General features: G+C 40.1%; 2 protein-coding genes across 3 annotated transcripts; one reads left to right on the top strand and one right to left on the bottom strand.

Annotated features, from left to right (window-relative positions):
* Positions 1-727: 727 nt before the first annotated feature.
* hnrnpa3 (heterogeneous nuclear ribonucleoprotein A3) lies at positions 728-7,293 on the top strand. 2 transcript variants are annotated; one of them, XM_054614815.1, is made up of 11 exons: positions 728-770; positions 1,577-1,699; positions 1,833-1,979; positions 2,063-2,273; positions 2,362-2,451; positions 2,564-2,635; positions 3,297-3,344; positions 3,720-3,857; positions 3,992-4,114; positions 4,218-4,288; positions 5,744-7,293. In XM_054614815.1, exons 1-10 carry the CDS (start codon positions 765-767, stop codon positions 4,271-4,273), a joined length of 1,014 nt encoding a protein of 337 aa, XP_054470790.1. In that variant the 5' UTR covers positions 728-764; the 3' UTR covers positions 4,274-4,288; positions 5,744-7,293. The 2 variants fall into 2 exon arrangements, with proteins under 2 accessions (XP_054470790.1, XP_054470791.1); XM_054614816.1 differs by lacking the exons at positions 3,720-3,857; positions 3,992-4,114; positions 4,218-4,288; positions 5,744-7,293 and adding an exon at positions 3,508-3,707.
* A 684-nt stretch (positions 7,294-7,977) lies between these two features.
* nfe2l2a (nfe2 like bZIP transcription factor 2a) lies at positions 7,978-14,483 on the bottom strand. The gene is made up of 5 exons (XM_054614814.1): positions 14,301-14,483; positions 11,185-11,451; positions 10,815-10,907; positions 10,551-10,721; positions 7,978-9,608 (listed from the first exon to the last, which is right to left on the bottom strand). Exons 1-5 carry the CDS (start codon positions 14,337-14,339, stop codon positions 8,355-8,357), a joined length of 1,824 nt encoding a protein of 607 aa, XP_054470789.1. The 5' UTR covers positions 14,340-14,483; the 3' UTR covers positions 7,978-8,354.
* Between the last annotated feature and the right edge of the window lie 4,765 nt (positions 14,484-19,248).

Raw genomic sequence — 19,248 nt, 5'->3', positions numbered from 1 at the left:
ATTTTGGCTTTTGAACAATTGTGTTTTGACTGTCGATTAGGCCTTAATTTCAGACTTAGCCATTTTCGCTTTTCAGCTGGCTCATAAGATATCCACTTTATTTATAGCAAATACTCTATTAACATCTATATTTGTATTTGGGCTTGATTATTCAGGTTTGGGCTACACATTTGTATTTGAAACATCGGTCTCAAAAGGTAGAGCACCAACACAAAGCAAGAACTGATGAAATGATTGGTTGCCTAGTAACATAAACATGATGTGATAATATAGATTATAAATTGCCATCAAATTAAATCCACACCCAGCAGTCTCAAGTTATTGAAGATTGAGCTGCAACAAATTGTGTTACTTCAGGTCTACACAACCCCACAGTGTTTGTATTTCCCATCCCTTGTATGATTTCACTAGGTCATTTTAGACTGAGGTCTGCCCAAACAACCCAAGGGGGGTTTGATGAGCATTACTTTATGTCAAGACGTGTCCCTGTTTAACCAGTAGATGCCGCAAATTATCTTTATTTTTTCTTCATTGCAAGAATGCAGACAGCAAAAAGGTACAAAGTGTGCTCAGAAAGAAAAGTATAAACAATGCTTATTTTACACATAATGCTGTACGAGCACATGCATGCATGAACAGCAGTAGCTTTTAAAACGCTCTGGTTTAAATGTGATGATCATAATGTAGGACGGACCGGCGACCAGGTCGATTTCCTGCTGACGTCACATGACCCCCTCAGATCAGCGGCTGTGGACGTCTGCAAAATGGAGGTGAAGCGCTCATTGCAAATGCTGCAAATGATATACTGTTATTTATAAAATGCAATGAAAGTAGTAATAGTCGTTACATTGGTGAAGAAACGCACGGTGTTTTATTGTGATGTGTGTCTTCTCTGTAGCCTCAACGTTGCGCACGATGCAGCGCGGTTTACGGCAGCTAACGTCGCGCTAAGCTAAGCTAAGCTAAGGGTTGTCAAAATTCCGATAAGGCAATGTTGCAGCTAAGCTAGGCTAATGAGCCCTCTGTTGGGTAATTGTTTCACGTGACTGTCGTGTAAACACTGTTGTTCGGCTCCTCTTAACCCACATTAATCGCTATAGTCGTGAGATAATTGGGGACTTTTGGTGATTACACGAAGCTCCACCTGCAGCATTCCTGAAGTAAGCTAATGCTAATGCTAGCTGTCAAAGCCACAGTAGCCCTGCTGTGGTTGTAACCCGTGTTATGATCTGCGGGCCTCCAGCTGAAGATTTTTTCCATCTTCAGGCTATGGATTTTTTCCATATCATTTAATATATATATATATATATGTATATGTATATGTATATATATATGTAGCCATAATCAATTTTGGGTTTATTTGACAGCCTCATTTTACACGACAATGCATTGTAGCGTGGAACAGGAAACGTGATAATCTAACTAGAGTCATTACATGCAGTTGCAGACTTTGTGCATTCATCAGTCTGCAAGAGCATGTTGTGACGTCATCAAGCAGTAGGTTTTTCCTCCACTAGATTCCCTGTAACACTCTTTACAACTGAAGTGATATTTATATTCCTGTTTGCTGTTTTAGGACCGTGAAGCTAAAGAGCCCGAGCAGCTCAGAAAGCTGTTTATTGGAGGTCTGAGCTTTGAAACCACTGAGGAGAGTTTACGGGCCCATTTCGAACAATGGGGAACTCTCACGGACTGCGTTGTATGTATTTTTATTGTAATCCGTGCCACTATGGCCTCATGTAATCATAAACAACATAATACAAGTTATAAGCATAGCTGCAGTCCAGTTGAACTGTTCTCACTACCATTGTGTCTCGTTTTGTTGCTTATAGGTGATGAGGGACCCCAACAGCAAGCGATCAAGAGGGTTTGGCTTTGTGACATATGCAGCTGTAGAGGAAGTCGACGAGGCCATGAAAGCAAGGCCCCATAAAGTAGATGGCCGAGTTGTTGAACCCAAGAGGGCGGTGTCCAGAGAGGTAAACAAATCCTAGACCGGAAGGCAGATACCTCAGCGATGTTAATGTTTCGGTGTGTGTGCTCATTATGCGCTCCGTTTCAGGACTCCAATAAACCAGGCGCACATCTGACGGTGAAAAAGATCTTTGTCGGTGGTATCAAGGAGGACACGGAGGAGTACCACATTCGGGAACATTTTGAAAAATATGGAAAGATTGAATGCATTGATATCATGGAAGAACGCTCCACTGGGAAGAAGAGAGGATTCTGCTTCGTCTCCTTTGATGACCATGACACTGTAGACAAAATTGTTGGTATGTGTTTGGGCTTAAACGAGGCTGTTAGTAAACATTAAGCAATGGTATCTTAAGTGTGGTTTTTTTCCACTTGTTTTCCGTACAGCCCAGAAATTCCACACAATCAACTTCCACAATTGTGAGGTCAGAAAAGCACTCTCAAAACAGGAAATGAGTGCTATGTCTACTAACCGGGGTAAGCACGCCATCAAATATAGAGTGAAGTTATACTTACTGACAATTTTGTATAAACTGTTTGCAGTCAGTTTGTTGTAAACAGCTCTAAAATGTCTCTTTGTACGTAACAGGCAGGAGTGGAGGATCTGGAAACTTCATGGGGAGAGGAAGTAATTTTGGAGGTGGTGGCAACTTTGGTCGAGGTGAGTATTATTTGCATCCTTGATGAAAGTGTGGCTCAACATACTAATGCAGGAAGATTTAAAAGTGATGTTTACATGTCAATAGGGGTTGCAGGATGGTGAAGGTTAGCAAACACACTGACACTTTATTTTAAGCGTTAGCAAACATCTAAATGGTGACGGACCATAACCAACTGGTAAAATCGGTAAATCAGCTTGGTCTAGTTAGGGATAAGCTCTGTTCTGTCAACTCCAACTCTCTGTGGGACATACTTTGTGTTTTAGCTCTGGTAAACTCACAATTGAGGAGATCTGTTGTCAGACAATAGGAGTATATAAACAGTTATTGATTTTCTCATGCAGTTGTCAGACAACATTTTCACATGCAAAAAAAGTCAAAGGTGATGGAAATGTGTTTTTCTAACATTGCTGCTATGCAGAAATGCATTGCCATAATTGTATATTGTTTAATGGTGTAAGCATTCTAGTGACACTTTGTTGTCCCAACAAAACTACTGAAAATTTCGCCATAGTGTGGACAACAGGCCAGAGCAGAGAGAGAGATTGTTTATCACATGAACCTTCATAAGTGTGGACACAGTGTCGTCCATGACAAGGCTTCAAGTTTACAACAACTTGGTCCCAGTTTTAGTGTCTAATTTATCTTACCCTTGTTTTTTAGGTGGCTATGGTGGAGGACGAGGTGGTTATGGCGACGATTTTGACAATGGTGAGCTCTTATAAAAGTTTAACGTAAAGTTACTGTGATGAACTTTTAACTGGTTAAGAAAGTCTTAATTTACAACTGATGCATCTATATGACCGATGTAAACGAGACTATCAGCTAGAAGATTGGCTATTTCTGTATAGTTACTCTTGATGCTTGTCATCAGTGCCACCGGGTCGAACTCCGTGCGGCTTTGCTGCCCCTTTTGCCCTGCAGTTGGAGCTCCGGTGGGAGATGGAGAGCTCAGCGCCTGGCAGCAGCCGCTCTTCCTCCGGCTAGGAGCAGAACAATCGTGTCTTTAGAAAATGCTTATGAGCCATTCATTTCTGATATAGAAAAGGTTAAGTTGTACTTTTGGTATGTTTTTCAATGTTACAGGTCCAGGAGGAAATTATGGTGGAGGACCAGGTTATGGTGGTGGCCGTGGGGGCTATGGAGGTGGTGGTCCAGGATATGGCAACCAGGGTGGGGGATTTGGTGGCAGCTGTGATGGAGGTTACGGAGGCAATGACGGAGGTAAAACCAAAACGTTAATTTCTCCAGAATTCTGTTTGTTAAACCAAGTGCTAGATGTCACCCATTGTAAACATGCGGTGTCAAACACCTAAAATCATGACTTGCCTCAAAAACTGACACTTGCATCTCGTTAGGATATGGAGGAGGTGGAAATTACAACGACTTTGGAAATTATGGTGGACAACAGTCCAACTATGGACCCATGAAGGGAAACAACTTTGGTGGCAGAAACTCGGGTGGAGGAGGACCCTATGGCGGTAAGATTTACCCTCCAAAATGATACATTCAGTGACTTGACTTAACACAATTTCTCCTGAAGAGTATCCTACATATTTAGCCGTGACCAATCCTTAACTGCAGGTGGCTACAGCTCTGGTGGCGGCGGCGGAGGGGGCTATGGCTCACGGCGATACTAATTATTTCACCTTTTGGTAAGTTGCATTCAGTTCCACACCACCCTCGTAGCACAGTACAGAGTGAGCCCTTGAAAGTGCAGAATAACTATTTGTTCTATCCTGTATCCATTCAACAGGCTTCAGTTCTTAGCAGGAGAGGCGAGGAGGTGAGCAAAGCAAAGGAAAGGAATTGTCAGGAAAAGCTGCAGGTTACTTTAAGGCAGTCATCTGAGAGCATTAGAGGAACACAGAAGTCAGACATTACTGCAGCTAAATCGGAGAAGTTTATGGAAGAAGGACTGTATACACAAGACATGAGCTCAGATGATACTTTTCCCTAATTGTGATAGATGTTTACCTACCCAGCTATTTTTCCTTTTGTGCGTCTGAAGTGTGTGTATTGTACCTATGGTATCAGGGGTAAAGAGTAAATTGTTTTTTTGTTTTTTTGACTGAAGTCAGTTCTTAATATTATTATTATTATTATTATTATTTTTTTTTTTTTTTATATTGGTTAGTTTTCTTCTTAACCTTTTGTCTTTTTAACCTGGTTTTGTCATAAATCATAGTTAAATCAGGCCCTCAGATGAGCTAGAATTACATTTTTTTTTTCTTTCTGAAGATATTATGATTGCTCAATTGCAAGTGTCAAGTGTATTTTAATTTTGTATGTGAAGCACAGTATGTAAATCCTTCGTAGTACCAGTGTCAACAAATATAAGCAGTCTGGATTAGAATCAAGGGAATCCCTCACTCTACTTGTTGCCAGAAAACAGAAATCTAGATTGTTCGAATATTTTGATTAGAAGCAAAAGACTGAATAAAGTTGTGTAGTAAAGTAACATGAGGTTCAGTGCGTCATTGGTTCAGAAAAAGATCAAATGAGTTATTGATTTTTCTGTTGCCTGCATATTATAACTGTGAAGTTAAGCAAATCAGCCTGTCCAAAACTCTCTCTCTTCCTTTTGGGAGTATAGTGTATATTCTGTATTTACTTCTACAAGAGTCCATTACAAGGGATTTTTGGGGTAGTCCTAGAGCAATGGTCCATACACCACCTATGCCAGTGTTGAGCAAGTAGGATATATAACAGCCACAAGCACCTGCAGTTGGGCCCTCAGCATCGCTAGTGTGGAAGATTGCAGATGACTGTCAGACAGGACGCCTTCAGCCCCAGCACAGTGGACCAGTCAGCATTTTGAGAGAGAAGGGAGAAGGCAGCATCGAGCACAACGCCCATGGAGGAAGCTTGCAGTGTCGTTCCTGATAGTGAGCATCTGTCTCTTTCAAGGCTAGCTAAAGACCTCCAGCAGCTGGTGAAGAAAGACTAGTTCCTGGACACATTGGAGATCCCGTTGAGTCAGATACTGCAGTTTTTACCCGCAAGTGCTAGATTTCAGACATTTAACAAGAAAAGGGAGTGAGTATTTCACAAAAGGCTAACTTAAGAAGATGACGCAGGTAAGAGTAACCACTTTGCTTGATTTGCAGATGTGGAAAGAGGCATTCTCTTCTTGCTGAAAATCTGTAGAGACCTGATAACATGGAAGGTTCTGGATGGGTAAGACTTTTTCAAAATATTATCAAAGGCTGCTCATATTGTAATCGTACAGTTCACATGGTGATTATACAAGGTGCAAGGGTTCTTTTAAGGTAAGCCAAGCAGGATGACATCAATTATTGCTACACTTTGACTAGAATGAGCCTTTGACCTTCACCACACTGACTGGAATACCTTTAAGGCAAAGTATGTTTCCATGTCAAAGATATAATAAGATAAAATTGAAAGGAAACAAAACAAATCTTGCTCTGAAACAGTATTTACACCCAGTGGCTATTACAATTTAAAACAGCAGATGTGCCGTTTACTCAATTCAAAGTTGAGGTTTGTTTTTCTTACGTTGTTAAAGGTGTGTTCATTCAATTACATGTTTATCACTGAGGTCATAGTTAAAGGTGGGGTTGTAACCGACAACATTATATTGAGAATTGATAGCATTTTTTATCTTCCGTATTACATAAAATGAAGGGGATGGTAGTCCAGTAACACACTACTAACTATAACCTTAATGTTAAAACATAAGTGAATTAACCACTTTATGACAAAAAAGAACATAAGCCTTCATGAAAGTAGACTTGATGGCATAATAGTTGTATCTGATGCATTATATTGTACAGGGGTACCTTATAAAGTGGCCACAGAGTTTTTATAATATATATTTTTGTATAATATTCACTTTTATAAGGCAGTTATAAAGCAACATGATCATCCCCCCCCCCCCCCAAACAAATATATATATATTTAGGAAATTATTCTAGTACTTAAGGCAGTCAAATGGAAAAATGAGCAAACTGTATTAAAAAGAAGTACTGTGTTCACAACTTGAAACATACCAATAGTGGTATGACAAACGCAATATATGCACTCTGTCCAAAAAGTGTAAGCATAGATGATTTTCAAAAAAAACTTTTTCATTAAGTGCTGATATTTTGTCCAAACCCAAGTAAGTTGAAAAACGAGAACTCCAGACCCTCTGCGACTCTGTTTGTGATTACTGTTCTTAAAGATGTGCTAATTTTACAGAAAGTGGTTTAACATGGTAAGTTTAAACATGCATTCCAATTACACATCTTAATAAAATAATATATTCACATTTTGGATTATGTAACTTCCTTGAGAGTGATGTTTATCAAACAGACTTATGTCTGTGTGAAACGAGTCACTCTCATCAGTGGTTGTAAAATGAACTCCATGATTACCTACTACAAATTTTATTGCGTTTTAAGGAGTTCATACGTACTGTCAGGATTCCGTGCAGGTCAGGCCTACTCAAGTCTGAAAAAGGAGAAACAATACCTGCTGATATGTTTCACAATGAGTTGAAGGATAGTGTTTCTGCAGAGGAATGTAGAATGACCAACTCAGTTACACAGAATAAAGCTGTGCTCGGCAAAAGCACACCACTGTCAATGAACTGTTTGCTAAACAATAAGATATGTTAAGTGATTCTTGTGCTGTTAAATAAAGATATTTTCCATGAGTTGAGTGATTTATTTCTGAAACAACATACCGAACTGTAAATACTTGTTTTTACTTTTGTAAAATACATCTGTTCTTATTGTGAAAATATGTAATTTATACAATGGGTGTCCTTGAGTCTCTCACCAGTTTAGTTGGCCACACACCCTTTTGAAGTTTGTCATGAGAGCAGAAAATGGGCTTGGCGATCAAAGGTAGTGTTTGTGAGTGAAAGTGCATGTAGAGCATATGCTGAATGCGTGGGCCTTCACCTTTGAATATGCTAGTCTGGTTTGGACCATTGTGAAGTTGTCATGCATGGTTCACACTGAGCATACTCTACTGTAGCTCCACAATTGTACTCTTTGTTGTGTAACATAATGAATGCACTGGGTGTGATTTCTTTTCCGACGGGACTTGCGCAGTATTAAAAGATTTAGGTTACTGTACAAACAAGCTTGCTCTATTAAAAAGCAAGCAGATTGTAAAAGTTGTTTAAGCCTATAACTCTTTTGTTTCAGTACAATATTTCTTTTCTTTATTTCTTAATAAGCCTTTTGGTACAGCCTTCAAGTCAAGAACCGACTTGAACATGTGGTAAGTTATGTAATAGTTCCTTTGACTATACATCCATCTGGCATCAATCTGTTGCAGTCTGGTGTACTCCACATAATGTTCTTTCAGTAAATAGGAGGCCGTATAGCTATAGCAATACTTTATTGAAAGGCATAGAAGTCGAGATTTTATAAAAGAGCTTGGGCAGCAAATCATACAGGGACAGTTATAAAATATGAGTAACAATGATTGAAACAATCAGAAATATGATATATACAATATATATACACACATACAGTAACGGTTTTATCAATCTCAAAAGCAACTAATGTTTATATTTACAAACAATATCGGTTAAAGAATCTGTGTAAGGTATCCGAGTACAAAAGGAGTAAAATATCAAAAATATTCCAACATTCAAGAGAAGTGCGCAACAACTATACAATAGTTCTGCAGAGCTACTAATGCTTTAAAGCTGAACAACTAGAAAGTTATTGCATAGTATTACTTTGATAATGCAGTACCATATTACAAAGGAGAAAGGAGGCTGTCTTCGCTCTTGATGAAAGTCTTTTTGATGCGAGGGACGAGAAAGACGCTGCCGTCCGTCGACTGCTGGAGGGAGTAGTCGGAGGGGGAGTAGGAATTCCCCTTCTCGTCCCTCAACATGCTGAAAACCTCCAGGTACAAGGTGTTCAGTTGCTGCTTCATTTCCTTCAGGTTTGTGATGTTCTGGCTCTTCTCGCTCAGCAGACGATCCTTCTCATCCTTCAGTGAGTCCAGGTTGCTCTCGAGACCCACTATGTTCTCCATCTTGCGTTTGCGGCAGTTCTGGGCAGCCACCTTGTTCTTGCCGCGGCGGCGTATGTCTCTGACCAGGGCCAGCTGGGCTTCATTCAGTTGGTGCTTCGACATCATCTCGTTGAAGTCGTCAACGGGCAGGTTGATAATCATGTCAACGGTGAAAGGGATTTTGAGGACCTTGGCCCTCTGCTCGTCTCTCGAGAGACGCTTTTCCGAGCGTTTCTTCTGCTTGTCTTTGGTGAAGGGGGCATTGCCGTGGCCGCTCTCCTCTGCCGGGTCGGTCTTGTGTTGTTTAGGATTCTTCTCCTGCTGCTGTAGTGGCTGCCCTATCGCTGCAGATAGAGAAATTGCCGTCTGAAGATTGTCAGGTTGGAAATTTAGTGAGAACATGTCTGAGTAGTCAGATTCAACACTTCCAGGGTTGTTGTCCATCTCATCCATGTCTGAATCGCTAAAAACAAAGGACTCATCTCCATGCGAAGACTTCCCAGGTGAACTAGCGTTTGGGCTTGTGTTTGAAGAGATTCCTGAATCTGAGTCTGGCATTTCTGCGGTCAGATTCTGTTTTCCTCTGTCGAATGCATCTCCAGATGAGAGGCTGTAAAGGTCCACTGGTGTGAAGGGAGGCTTGTTTGAGATATCAGACATGGCGTTACTTTCATTTTCTTTAAGGCCACTGTTCTCCTCCAGAACGGCATTGGGGTAAAATATGTCACAGAAACTTTCTGCAGGGAAGTTAGCGTTTAACTGAGGAGCTTTCTCCTTCATCTGGCTGGGATTGTCTGGTTGGACCACGCTGGGAACAGAGCCATCGAATGTATTCATGAACTGTGCAGGACAAACATTTAAAGTGTTTGTTTGCCCGTCCGTGTGATTCATGGGGTAAAAATCGTAGTTTGGATTCTGAACATCAGGGCTGTTTGGAAGAGGATAAGTTGTGGTCTCCAGTGTGTCTTCCATTTGCATGTTCAGGCATTGCTAGAAGAAAAAGATAAAGAACCAATTAAGTGAATACAATGAACATATTACTTTACAAGTTGAGAGTAAATTAAAAAAAATGTCAACATGTTTGTGTTATCGGGGATGCATGTATATTATTTGCTCATACATACACCTTCAGTTTCTTCCAAAACATATTCTGTATCTCATTGTGATGACTGACTGATCTTTTATTATCTAAACGATAAGATTTCAGTCCTTTTAGTCATGGTGTTGTTCAAGTGACTGTTATTTCACTGACAATGCTGGTAATCTGGGTGTAGCACAAGACCAACTAAATATCCAGTTGTTGAAATAGATCAGAAATCACCAATACCAATATCCCAGCTTGTAGTTGCTGAGAAGTTAAGCGATTACATAATCTTCACAAAGCAGCTTACAAGAACCTCCTTTTTTCAACAATCTAAAGTCTTATCAGCAGCTAACTAATGCAATTCTATGTAAGCTGTAAGGTTGGGATTGTAGTTCAGTAAACAGTGAGAGGTCAAGGCAACAAAAGCACACTGCTCCACCCATTAGCTAATGCAAATATGAGCTGCCTCAAAAACTAAACCAGTAAGGCAGCAACTGAAAAACTACTGTGCATTAATCTTAACATTGCTGCCAGAAAGTACAGGTTTTACTGCTACACCCTCTCTGAACAAGACATATTCCTGTTCTACAAGATGATCATAGATAATGCATTGCCTCTTGAACACCCACCTTCCTTATTGTCTAAAACGTCTCAACAATGAAAGCTAACCGCAGTTGAATAGGGCCAGTTGCACCGGTCTCACATGTATGAGACCCAATTCTCACAAAGCAACAAAAAGGTGTTTGTCCTCCAATGCCGTGCTCCTGCCCGTTGATGCTTTCTTTTGAGTATTTGTTCCACATCCCAAAACACCATGCCATCGATGTGGTAGAATCCGTGTATTATACCTGCAGCTCAGGAAGGGACAAAAGCTCCATCCAGGCCTGCTCCAAATCTGGGGACATCCTCTGTGGTGGTGGTAGTGGACCTGGGGAGAGGCTGGCCGGCGGCAGAGCTGGCTGCTTGGGGGACATCATGGGTGCTGATACAGCAGTTGTGTCCAGGCAAACCGAGGTGTCCTGTCAGACAAACCCAAGAATGTGACAGTTTTTATACAACTGAAAGTACTTTTTGAAGGCTGCCAGCTATGATGTGTAATTCCATGTTATTACCTCACTTTCCTCGACAGGAAATGTCTCTGCCAGAAGCTGCAGACATTCATCAAATGACATGGTATCATCGTTCTCTTCTGTGAAGCTGACATTCTGCAAGAAAGGTTAAAATTCATATTAAACTTTACCACCTAGCATCCTTTGTGGCACACCATCTTTTAAAAACAGCGCATACATTTATATTCGTAGAACTTATGTCTCTGTAGAGTAGCTTCAAGAGCAGAATACACCAATGCAAAGCTACAGACCCACCTGTGTTTCTGTAATTTCACAGGATGAGTGGTAACCTAGCTATGACACAGCCGCAGCCTATCAAATGAAGTGGGAGTGGTCCACCTCTGATATAAGTAATGATGGCCATGTGCTGTACCTGTGTAACCTCTAGAGGTGTGACAGCCGACTGCAGTGGGAGGCTGGGTAGAGGGCGGGGTATGTACTCTCCCGTTTCCTCGTCCAGCTGTAGCTGTGCCAGCAGGGCCTTCTCCTGCTCCCGGACCAGATGCTGCCTCTTCTCTTCTTCCAGCTCCCGCTGCCTCTGCAGCTCATGTTCTTTCTGCCGGTGGTTGTAGTCAAACACCTCGCGCCTGGCTCCGAGATCAATGTCCTGCTTCCACAGTATGTCAATCAGCTCCATGTCCTGGAAAGAGAGCCGCAAATCAGTTTAGTGACTTGTGAGCCGTCCTGCAGTGAGAATGTGAGCAGCATCGGAGCAAGGAACAGTGCCCTGCTGTGAAGCGTGGCTGCTGCACTTGCCACACCCTGCCCCTCAGTGTCCGTTCACTGACAACAACACTGGCACTAAAGTCAAGGGGGAGAAGCTGCATGCATAATAGATGTACATCTCTCTTTCCCCTGCCACCGCACGCTAGCATAAGTCTCGTATCCTCACTTGATACTCTTTCCAAGGGAGACGATCATTACCCATCTGATTACATTGAGGTGTGAATTCATTTGTCTCATTCAAACCCACAAATAGGGCACAATCTCGGTCAAGTTTTTGCTCAAGTGACTTCCAGATTAGTTCTGTAAATCAAGTAAAGTTAAATCCCAAACAATGGTGTCATATTAAACAGCATTTATAAAATCAGGAGTTTAAAGGTAAGTATATATGTTTTTTTTTTTCCAATGACATCACAGTAATATTCCTTTAGTGGGGTTAAACCAAATAAAATACAGGCTATAAGGACGTAGATCGGTTCCTTGGTACGGACCTTGTTTCCTTGTTTTCCTTCCTGCGATAGTATCTTCAAGTAAACAACTACAGCTCTGGATAACTGACCTCAGAGTATTCTGTCGCTACACTGCACAAATTATTCAGTCCTACTTTTAGTATATACACATTAAGTTCAGGGCTGCTGACAGTACAGAATGTAAGACACAGCAGTTCCTGTAGATTTCCACTCTGGCTGAATATTTTTGACTTTTTAAACAAGAATGTGCAAAGATAAACTGTGCTTCTCTTCCTTGGGTCTTTTACACAGAAAGTGTTTAGAGAAGGAAACAATTTCTCAAGGCCCAGGGATGTTACATAAACCCAAGACAGTGAACATGTCTGAGCATGTGACTCGTGTGTTTGTTCCTCAAATTTGTGTATAAACAGAAGTTATGGGAAAGGCACTTTAATGCTAGAAATCAGTCATATGGCCAGTACAGACATAGCTAGGGGGAAGCCAAGAAGAAACAGAGGGGAAATAAAGCACAGAGCAGAATAATACACATAAAGAGGATGTGGAACTAAGAAGAAACACTGAATAACAATATTTTCTTCTTTGTTTTTTGTTTTTTATTCAAAGGAAAGGGAGTGTGTGGTACATCTTCATAAACTCATAATAATAGCATACAAGCATCTAAATATATTCCAAAACATTGTTGATGCCGTTTTTCTGAAGTCTCAGCTGTAGCAGTGAAAAATAAGAACCCACTAACCCTCTTTGACTCAATGTTGCATCAGAAGCATGACCGCTGAAGGATTACACGTCACTGAGGCTGCCTACTATAACGGAGTGAGGGGTGAGCGCACAACCAGGCATTATGGCTTCTGGAGGAATGAGGACGTTGCCTAAATTGTCTCAGTGGGACGTCTGGTCATCCGTGTTTTCCAAACTAATAAACCACAATCCTGTCTGCTTGGCACTCCTTATATGTTCATCTAACAAGTCATACAAGTTCTTTCACTGTTACTGATTAATTACGCTTTTATATAATGAATGACCAAACTCATATATTTTGTAGGCCTTGTGCCAAATAGATTGTGTAAATGTGATGGTGTGTTAGATCAGGTTATCTGTTTGGTACCAGCGCCATGGCTATCAATGTCACAAGACCAGGATTGGCACCAGAACAAGGAAACTGGCACATATGTTTTCCCAGACCTCTCTGCAACACAATACACAGCTGTACCAGCCAAACAGCACACCATCAGTTTGAAATAGCGACAACACGTAGAGATCAGACACCTGACGAATAAGTTGGAAAACAGATTTAACACATACAGACATACTTTGAAAACATGCAGAGCTAATAGCTTTTGGTCCATGTGGCTGTCAGACTGGGTGATAGAGGGGTTGCTCATTTACCTCTCTTCATTTTAAACAAGGGCCTGAAAGGGGACCTGACCTCAGTGGTTTATTACAGCTTCTTCCCCCACAACTCGGTGGACAGCCACCCTTGACCGAGGCTGATGAAACACAGCAGCACATGTTACAGGTCAGCCCTTTAGGCCCTCATCTGTCAACCGTGTACTTTCACTGACCCTCACACATGACAGATTTAACCAAAAACTTAAGACAACATAAGAAATAATCCCAAACTCAACCTCTCATTCAATGTGTATGACCAATAACAAGAGGCCTGTAGATGATAGGTTGGTTCTAGATGGTTCTTTAAGATGTCAAAACACACTGAGAAAAACAAAAAAGCAAACACTGACGCAAAAGTATGGCATTTAGATAAATCATTCACAATGGTTACACGCTTGTCTATATCAGATATCACATGCTTGGAGGAAGAAGGAAGGGGGGTTGGGCAGTTACGAGAAATAAGCTCACGAGATTCAGAGTTCACCAGACTTGCCGAATTAAAGATATAATGTTATTTTATTCAAAGTAACAACACCAACACTATGACAACAGCAGCTTGATTCATGATATTATTTTCCTGGTGTATGTTTATTATTGTATATCCTTCCGAGGAAAAACGTCACAAGTGAATGACTTGCAAAAGCGAAAGCTGTATAAAGGGCAACCTTAATATGTCTTTAACTAAAGAAAGCCAGGCCCACGGTGTGTGGGTTTTTTTATGATCTCCCCATTAGCTGTTATTTATACATTATAACATCTTAACTACGTCATAACCAGGTTGTCACTTTTTAATTTGCTATAGAGAACATTAAAAAGTTTACCTGAACTATTCGACTATTGCGTCTGTCACTTTCAGAGCCGCATAGAACCAAGTCAGACGTCAATGTTTAAGAAATTCTTTATTTACCTGTTGAACGGAATGCATCACCTCCATTTCCATCATCATGGAGATCCGTGTGGCCGTGAAGAGACGCCTTATTATTGGTAAATGTGTGTGTTATTCCTTCAGATGGCAGATTAAAATGGCGAGAGGTCCGAATCGGATAGAGTCCGTCGTCGCAGCTGAGCGCAGGGAAACATTACTTCCTTTAAATCTAATGAACATCACGGAACTGATGGCCCTGCCCACCGAGCCGCGGCGCCGGGATCGTCCCCCTCACACCGGCCTATGAGGCGGTGCTGCGAGCTGCGTGTGCATGCGTGTGGCGCCCGCTAGGTTGGGCTGATAAGAGGCCGGAATTCACTGGTTACAAAATAAATAAAAAATATTATACAAACATTTTTTTTGCACGTGAGATTTGTGATTACTCTTCTAGATGACCGTACACTTCATTGGAAGGGGATTGAATGGAAAACCATTAAATTCACACAAAGTTAGGCTTAATCTTTTAATAGGCAACATTTTGTATTAGTGGCAACATTTGTAGCTCTGCTAAAAAAGCCACCTTATAGGCGTATTTATATAACTAAAAACAAACGTAATGGGTTTTTTTTTTTAACTCCGCCATCAGAGGAGTTTTGATTGGTGCATAACGCCCCCTACTGGTTAGGGTTCCCAGTGTGGAGCTGGAGGCCCTGGGGCCCTAATGTCCCCGTGGAAACATTGAAGTCATCCACCGGCGACGGGGAGATTGTCACTAAGAAAAAAGAGACAAATGAGGGCTGTGGTCAGTGGTGGAAGAAGCATTTAAATTGTTTATTTAAGAAAACAATAGCCTAACCCAACTACAACTTATAGTCCTACATTCACAATTGAACTTCAGTAAACATTAGGAAGAAAATGTGGCCAACTTAACTAGGCTATCTACAATGAACGTAATCATTATGCAGAATGGCCCCCGTCAGTGCATATTTTTTATTTTTATGCACCGTAATGATTGATGCATTGAAACGTAGGCAGAACTTGTACTTGTATTACGTGTAGGTTGAGATGGAGCTCATTTTAACTGCTAAAACTAACACTTTTTTGGTTAGTTTTACCTACAACAATGCATTGTGTTAAATTGATTGGTTACACGTTTTATACAAAATCTTAATCTGAAAAGTCACTAATAACTATGAACTATAAACTAGTTAACTATAAGCTATAAACTATAAACTACCCAACAGTATATAAGGTTATTAAAAGCACCACCGTGACCAGCTTAAGCATGAAGAAGCTGTTCGTACACTAATGCATCAATACTAATATTGCAAAACCCATTTTCTATGATAATATAACTTTTAATGGGATCAATCTGGTGCGTTAGTATGTTTACTTGCTTAAAGTTTCTGATACATCCGTATAGGCTATAATGTTATTCAGGACTTTAACTTAAGAGTATTATTACACTGTAGTATTGGGTCTGAATATTTTTTCCACACAGTTGCTAAAATTGTCCCCACATTGGTGTGCTTCAAGAACATTCAATTACTATCTCGACTTGAATGCTCTAGTGTTTATAAAGCATTGATAAAGTACCACAGACAGGAAGAAAGGATTCTGTAAAAGATCTGAACAGCCTACTTCTCTCATGGTGGACAGGCATGCACTTAACTGCTAGTATTGTAACTGCAATGATTAGGATACTGCTATTTAAGAAAGTTGTTAGGGTTATACATGTTAATTCAATTTAAACCATTCTGACACATCAGCGTAAGAAAGAAGTCGGATCGAGATGCAATTAAGTGTCTTTTGAAATATGTCAAACTAATAATACAGATGTAGCCCTGGCGTCAGCACCTATCTGAGGAGAACCTCACACTAAAGTGCAGCTCACTGTGCCACTGCGTGAAATTACACTAAAAAAAAGCCCTTTTTTTTTTTTTTTTTTTTTTTTTTTTTCTTCTCCCCCTCTCTCATGCGCGCTCACGAACACGCGTTCACGTTTGGCAGCTCCACGTCGACATTCTTCCAGCTGCATATAGTGAACTGCACAGGACTGGGGGAGGAAAAGGTAAAAGCGACGGTGGCCACCTTACGATTGGAGCACTGCAAGTCCGCAGACGGACACTGGCCGCGGTGAAAACAGGCTTTTGCACTGTGAATCCAGCCACGGCCTGCAATATCCTCTGATCGCTTTCTGCTTTTGCATTTTATCATCAAGACTTTGCCCCTCGTGTTGGATTGCAGCTGGTCCCTTGCGTCCACCTATAGCCTACCAGGTACAGTATGTATTGAAGAACTTACTTCATCATGTTTATTCTTGTGTGAATCATTGTCAAGATAAAGATTGAGGCGTGACACCATTTGTTTTATTGCATTATTTTTTGCACTTCTGAAGTTGCTGTCACTTGGTTGCTTTTGAAGCGGCAAGTGCGTGAAGTATCTTTAAAAACTGACAGAACTTAATACTCCTGGAGCTCAGTTGGCCTTCTGAACTTTCCCCATTGCTGTCATATCCATCTACACTGTGAAGTGAATGGCCCATTCCTCCAGTTCGGTTCAGAGAGTTGTTAAAGCTCAACAGGTAGATTCAATGACACAGTGGCACAGGAGTGATACACTGGAGTTAAAGATATCACCATGAGTGGAAACTTCAAACATGTCAGCTAATATAGGGACTGCTTCAGTTTGCAACCAACCAGATGGTCAAGAGTAGAAAGGTAAGTAAAGAGATTTTAGGATAATTTAAGGATGGATGTCTGACAGGATTAACTATTGCAAATGCCCTAATGATATGTAGCCATTTAATTATTTCTGTAGAGAACTTACAATGTGTAAAAAGACTCCTCTGGCCTTCTTTACCTGTCTGACACTAGGGAGGAGAGAGCCTTTCTGTAGGCCCAGTCCTTAAAGTCTCACCCACTTCTTTTTCACCAGTCTTATATACTACACCAGCTATTTTCTATCTTGTAGCTTCATGTTTCAAAAGGCAATACAATGAAAAAGAGATAATCAAAGTGGATGTCCTGTTTAACTTGTCTTTTTGTGCTTTACAACAGGTTAAAGGGGCACCGAGTTGGATAAGGCTCTGCACAAGGACAATCCTATGAGGTGGCACTGTGGCTTTCCAAATAAAGTTCTGTGATACACTTAGACTCTAATTGCTTGCAGTCAGTGCATTACAGAACTTTGTTTTGGGAGTTAATGCTTTATCCTGTGCAAAATAACCCTTCAAACGTCTGGACATCAAAGATTACAGCATTTTGCAATATTACTGATTGAAAAATAAAGTTTTTCTCTGTTTTAAGCATTTCTCACGGCCTCTGTCTTTTTTGAAAGTTTCAACCAAAGTTAATTTGTATTTTAAAGCAGCAATGCTGATGTTTGTCATTTTTGTACTCTAACTTAGTGTTAAATCATTACTTAAAGTGAGCCACTGTGTGCCATATGGAAACAGTAGTTGAGTGAGTGGAGGTGAGGCAGGGAGGTAAACAGTGAAGTCATATTGGTTTAGGTTACTCTCAGTTTTTAAAACCACGTCACAAATTACACATGAGGGCTTTTGACGCTATGGTGATGCTGTTTTTAATGAGTGCAAATCATTTATTTAATGTGGCACACAATGTAATTCAAAATGATTAGTATAAAACTAGATTTATCATCTCAGGTTAAAAATGTGAGTTCTACTGAAGACGCTGTTTAAGGTAAAACAGATATTTAGTGTAAGTTTGATTCAATTCTATATATTTTTCCATTTTCGGTCCACTGTTTACCTTTCTATATTTTTCAGAGCCAAGCCAAGCTAGTGTAAATTTCCATTGTCTAATCTTGCACCAGCATTATTTGTTTAGTCCACTGTATAAACTGTGGATAAAGGTATTATTGTAATTTATTATTTCACTTTTACATACTTTAGGTTTATTAACTATCAAATGTTTTTTCTTGAATATTAAAGTAGTAATAAGGGCTGAAATCATTTTGTCTGTAAAAACTATGTAACTGTAAATTCCAGTCCCAGCAGTCAATGGAGTATATGCAACCAGTCGTATATCGCAGGGCATGCTGGGAAATACTTAAAATGGTGCTTTCAGGTGCAAAATGAACAGAACTACGCTGTACTTTTCTGGTTTCAAAGTCAAACATTAAGAGATAATAAAACCATAAAACACAATAATCGTTTTATGTCCCTCGGTGACATATTGCCATTATGGTTATGTTCTACCTGCAGTCCAAAACAGTCCAAAACCCCGACACATAGTCCTACACTACCATAATGTAAGACAAATAAAGGCAGCATTTTCTTATAATTGGGAAACTATGAAAACCAATATAAGCCATTTCTGATGATTAAAGTAGTCAATCACTTTATTCAATTATCAATTTAAAGAGATTAAGTTTATTTAAATCTCCTAATTGATTATTTGACCTATCGTTTCATCCCCAAACTTAACCAATGAATAAAAAACATTTGACAAAACAACGTATAAAACACATTTGTTGAGTATAAGATAAGATAAGATAAGATAAGATAAGATAAGATAAGATAAGATAAGATAAAATAATCCTTTATTAGTCGGGGAAATTTACAGGATTTACAGCAGCATAGAGGATAGTGCAAACAAGAGACATAGTAAAAAAAAACAAGATAAAAAATAAGTATTATAAATAAGCAAATAAGCAATAAAAAAAACAGTAAAGAATCCACAGTAACTGAAATAGTATATATACAGACAGAAACTATTATAACTATTGTATTGCACAGAGTATTAGTGTCATGTGCAGAGCTGGTTGTGCAACCTGACATGAGTATGTATTGTATAGTAACGTTATGATCTCACAATTATGTTTTAGTCTTCCCTATGCTCTTTCCCCCCAAAACTCGTAAAAGGAGATTTACATTTTCCAATTTGTCAGGTATTAGTCAATATTTGGGTCATTCGCGTTCACTGGTTGTGATAGTTCCGACGGACTCTGAACGCAGCGCGCTCTC

Source organism: Anoplopoma fimbria, chromosome 16 (genome assembly GCF_027596085.1).
Source record: "Anoplopoma fimbria isolate UVic2021 breed Golden Eagle Sablefish chromosome 16, Afim_UVic_2022, whole genome shotgun sequence".
NCBI classification, from domain to species: domain Eukaryota; kingdom Metazoa; phylum Chordata; class Actinopteri; order Perciformes; family Anoplopomatidae; genus Anoplopoma; species Anoplopoma fimbria.
The sequence above is the reverse complement of the archived record's forward strand: the minus strand, read 5'-3'. Positions and strand labels throughout refer to the sequence as shown.

Coding starts and splice junctions, on each gene's coding strand:
- hnrnpa3 (XM_054614815.1), top strand. Junction 2,636..3,296: donor TGGTGGCAACTTTGGTCGAG/GTGAGTATTATT, acceptor CTTGTTTTTTAG/GTGGCTATGGTGGAGGACGA. Junction 3,345..3,719: donor TGGCGACGATTTTGACAATG/GTGAGCTCTTAT, acceptor TCAATGTTACAG/GTCCAGGAGGAAATTATGGT.
- nfe2l2a (XM_054614814.1), bottom strand. CDS start 14,339: ATGATGATGGAAATGGAGGTGATGCATTCCGTTCAACAG. Junction 10,722..10,814: donor TTCCTGTCGAGGAAAGTGAG/GTAATAACATGG, acceptor TTTGTCTGACAG/GACACCTCGGTTTGCCTGGA. Junction 9,609..10,550: donor TGTCCCTTCCTGAGCTGCAG/GTATAATACACG, acceptor TTTTTCTTCTAG/CAATGCCTGAACATGCAAAT.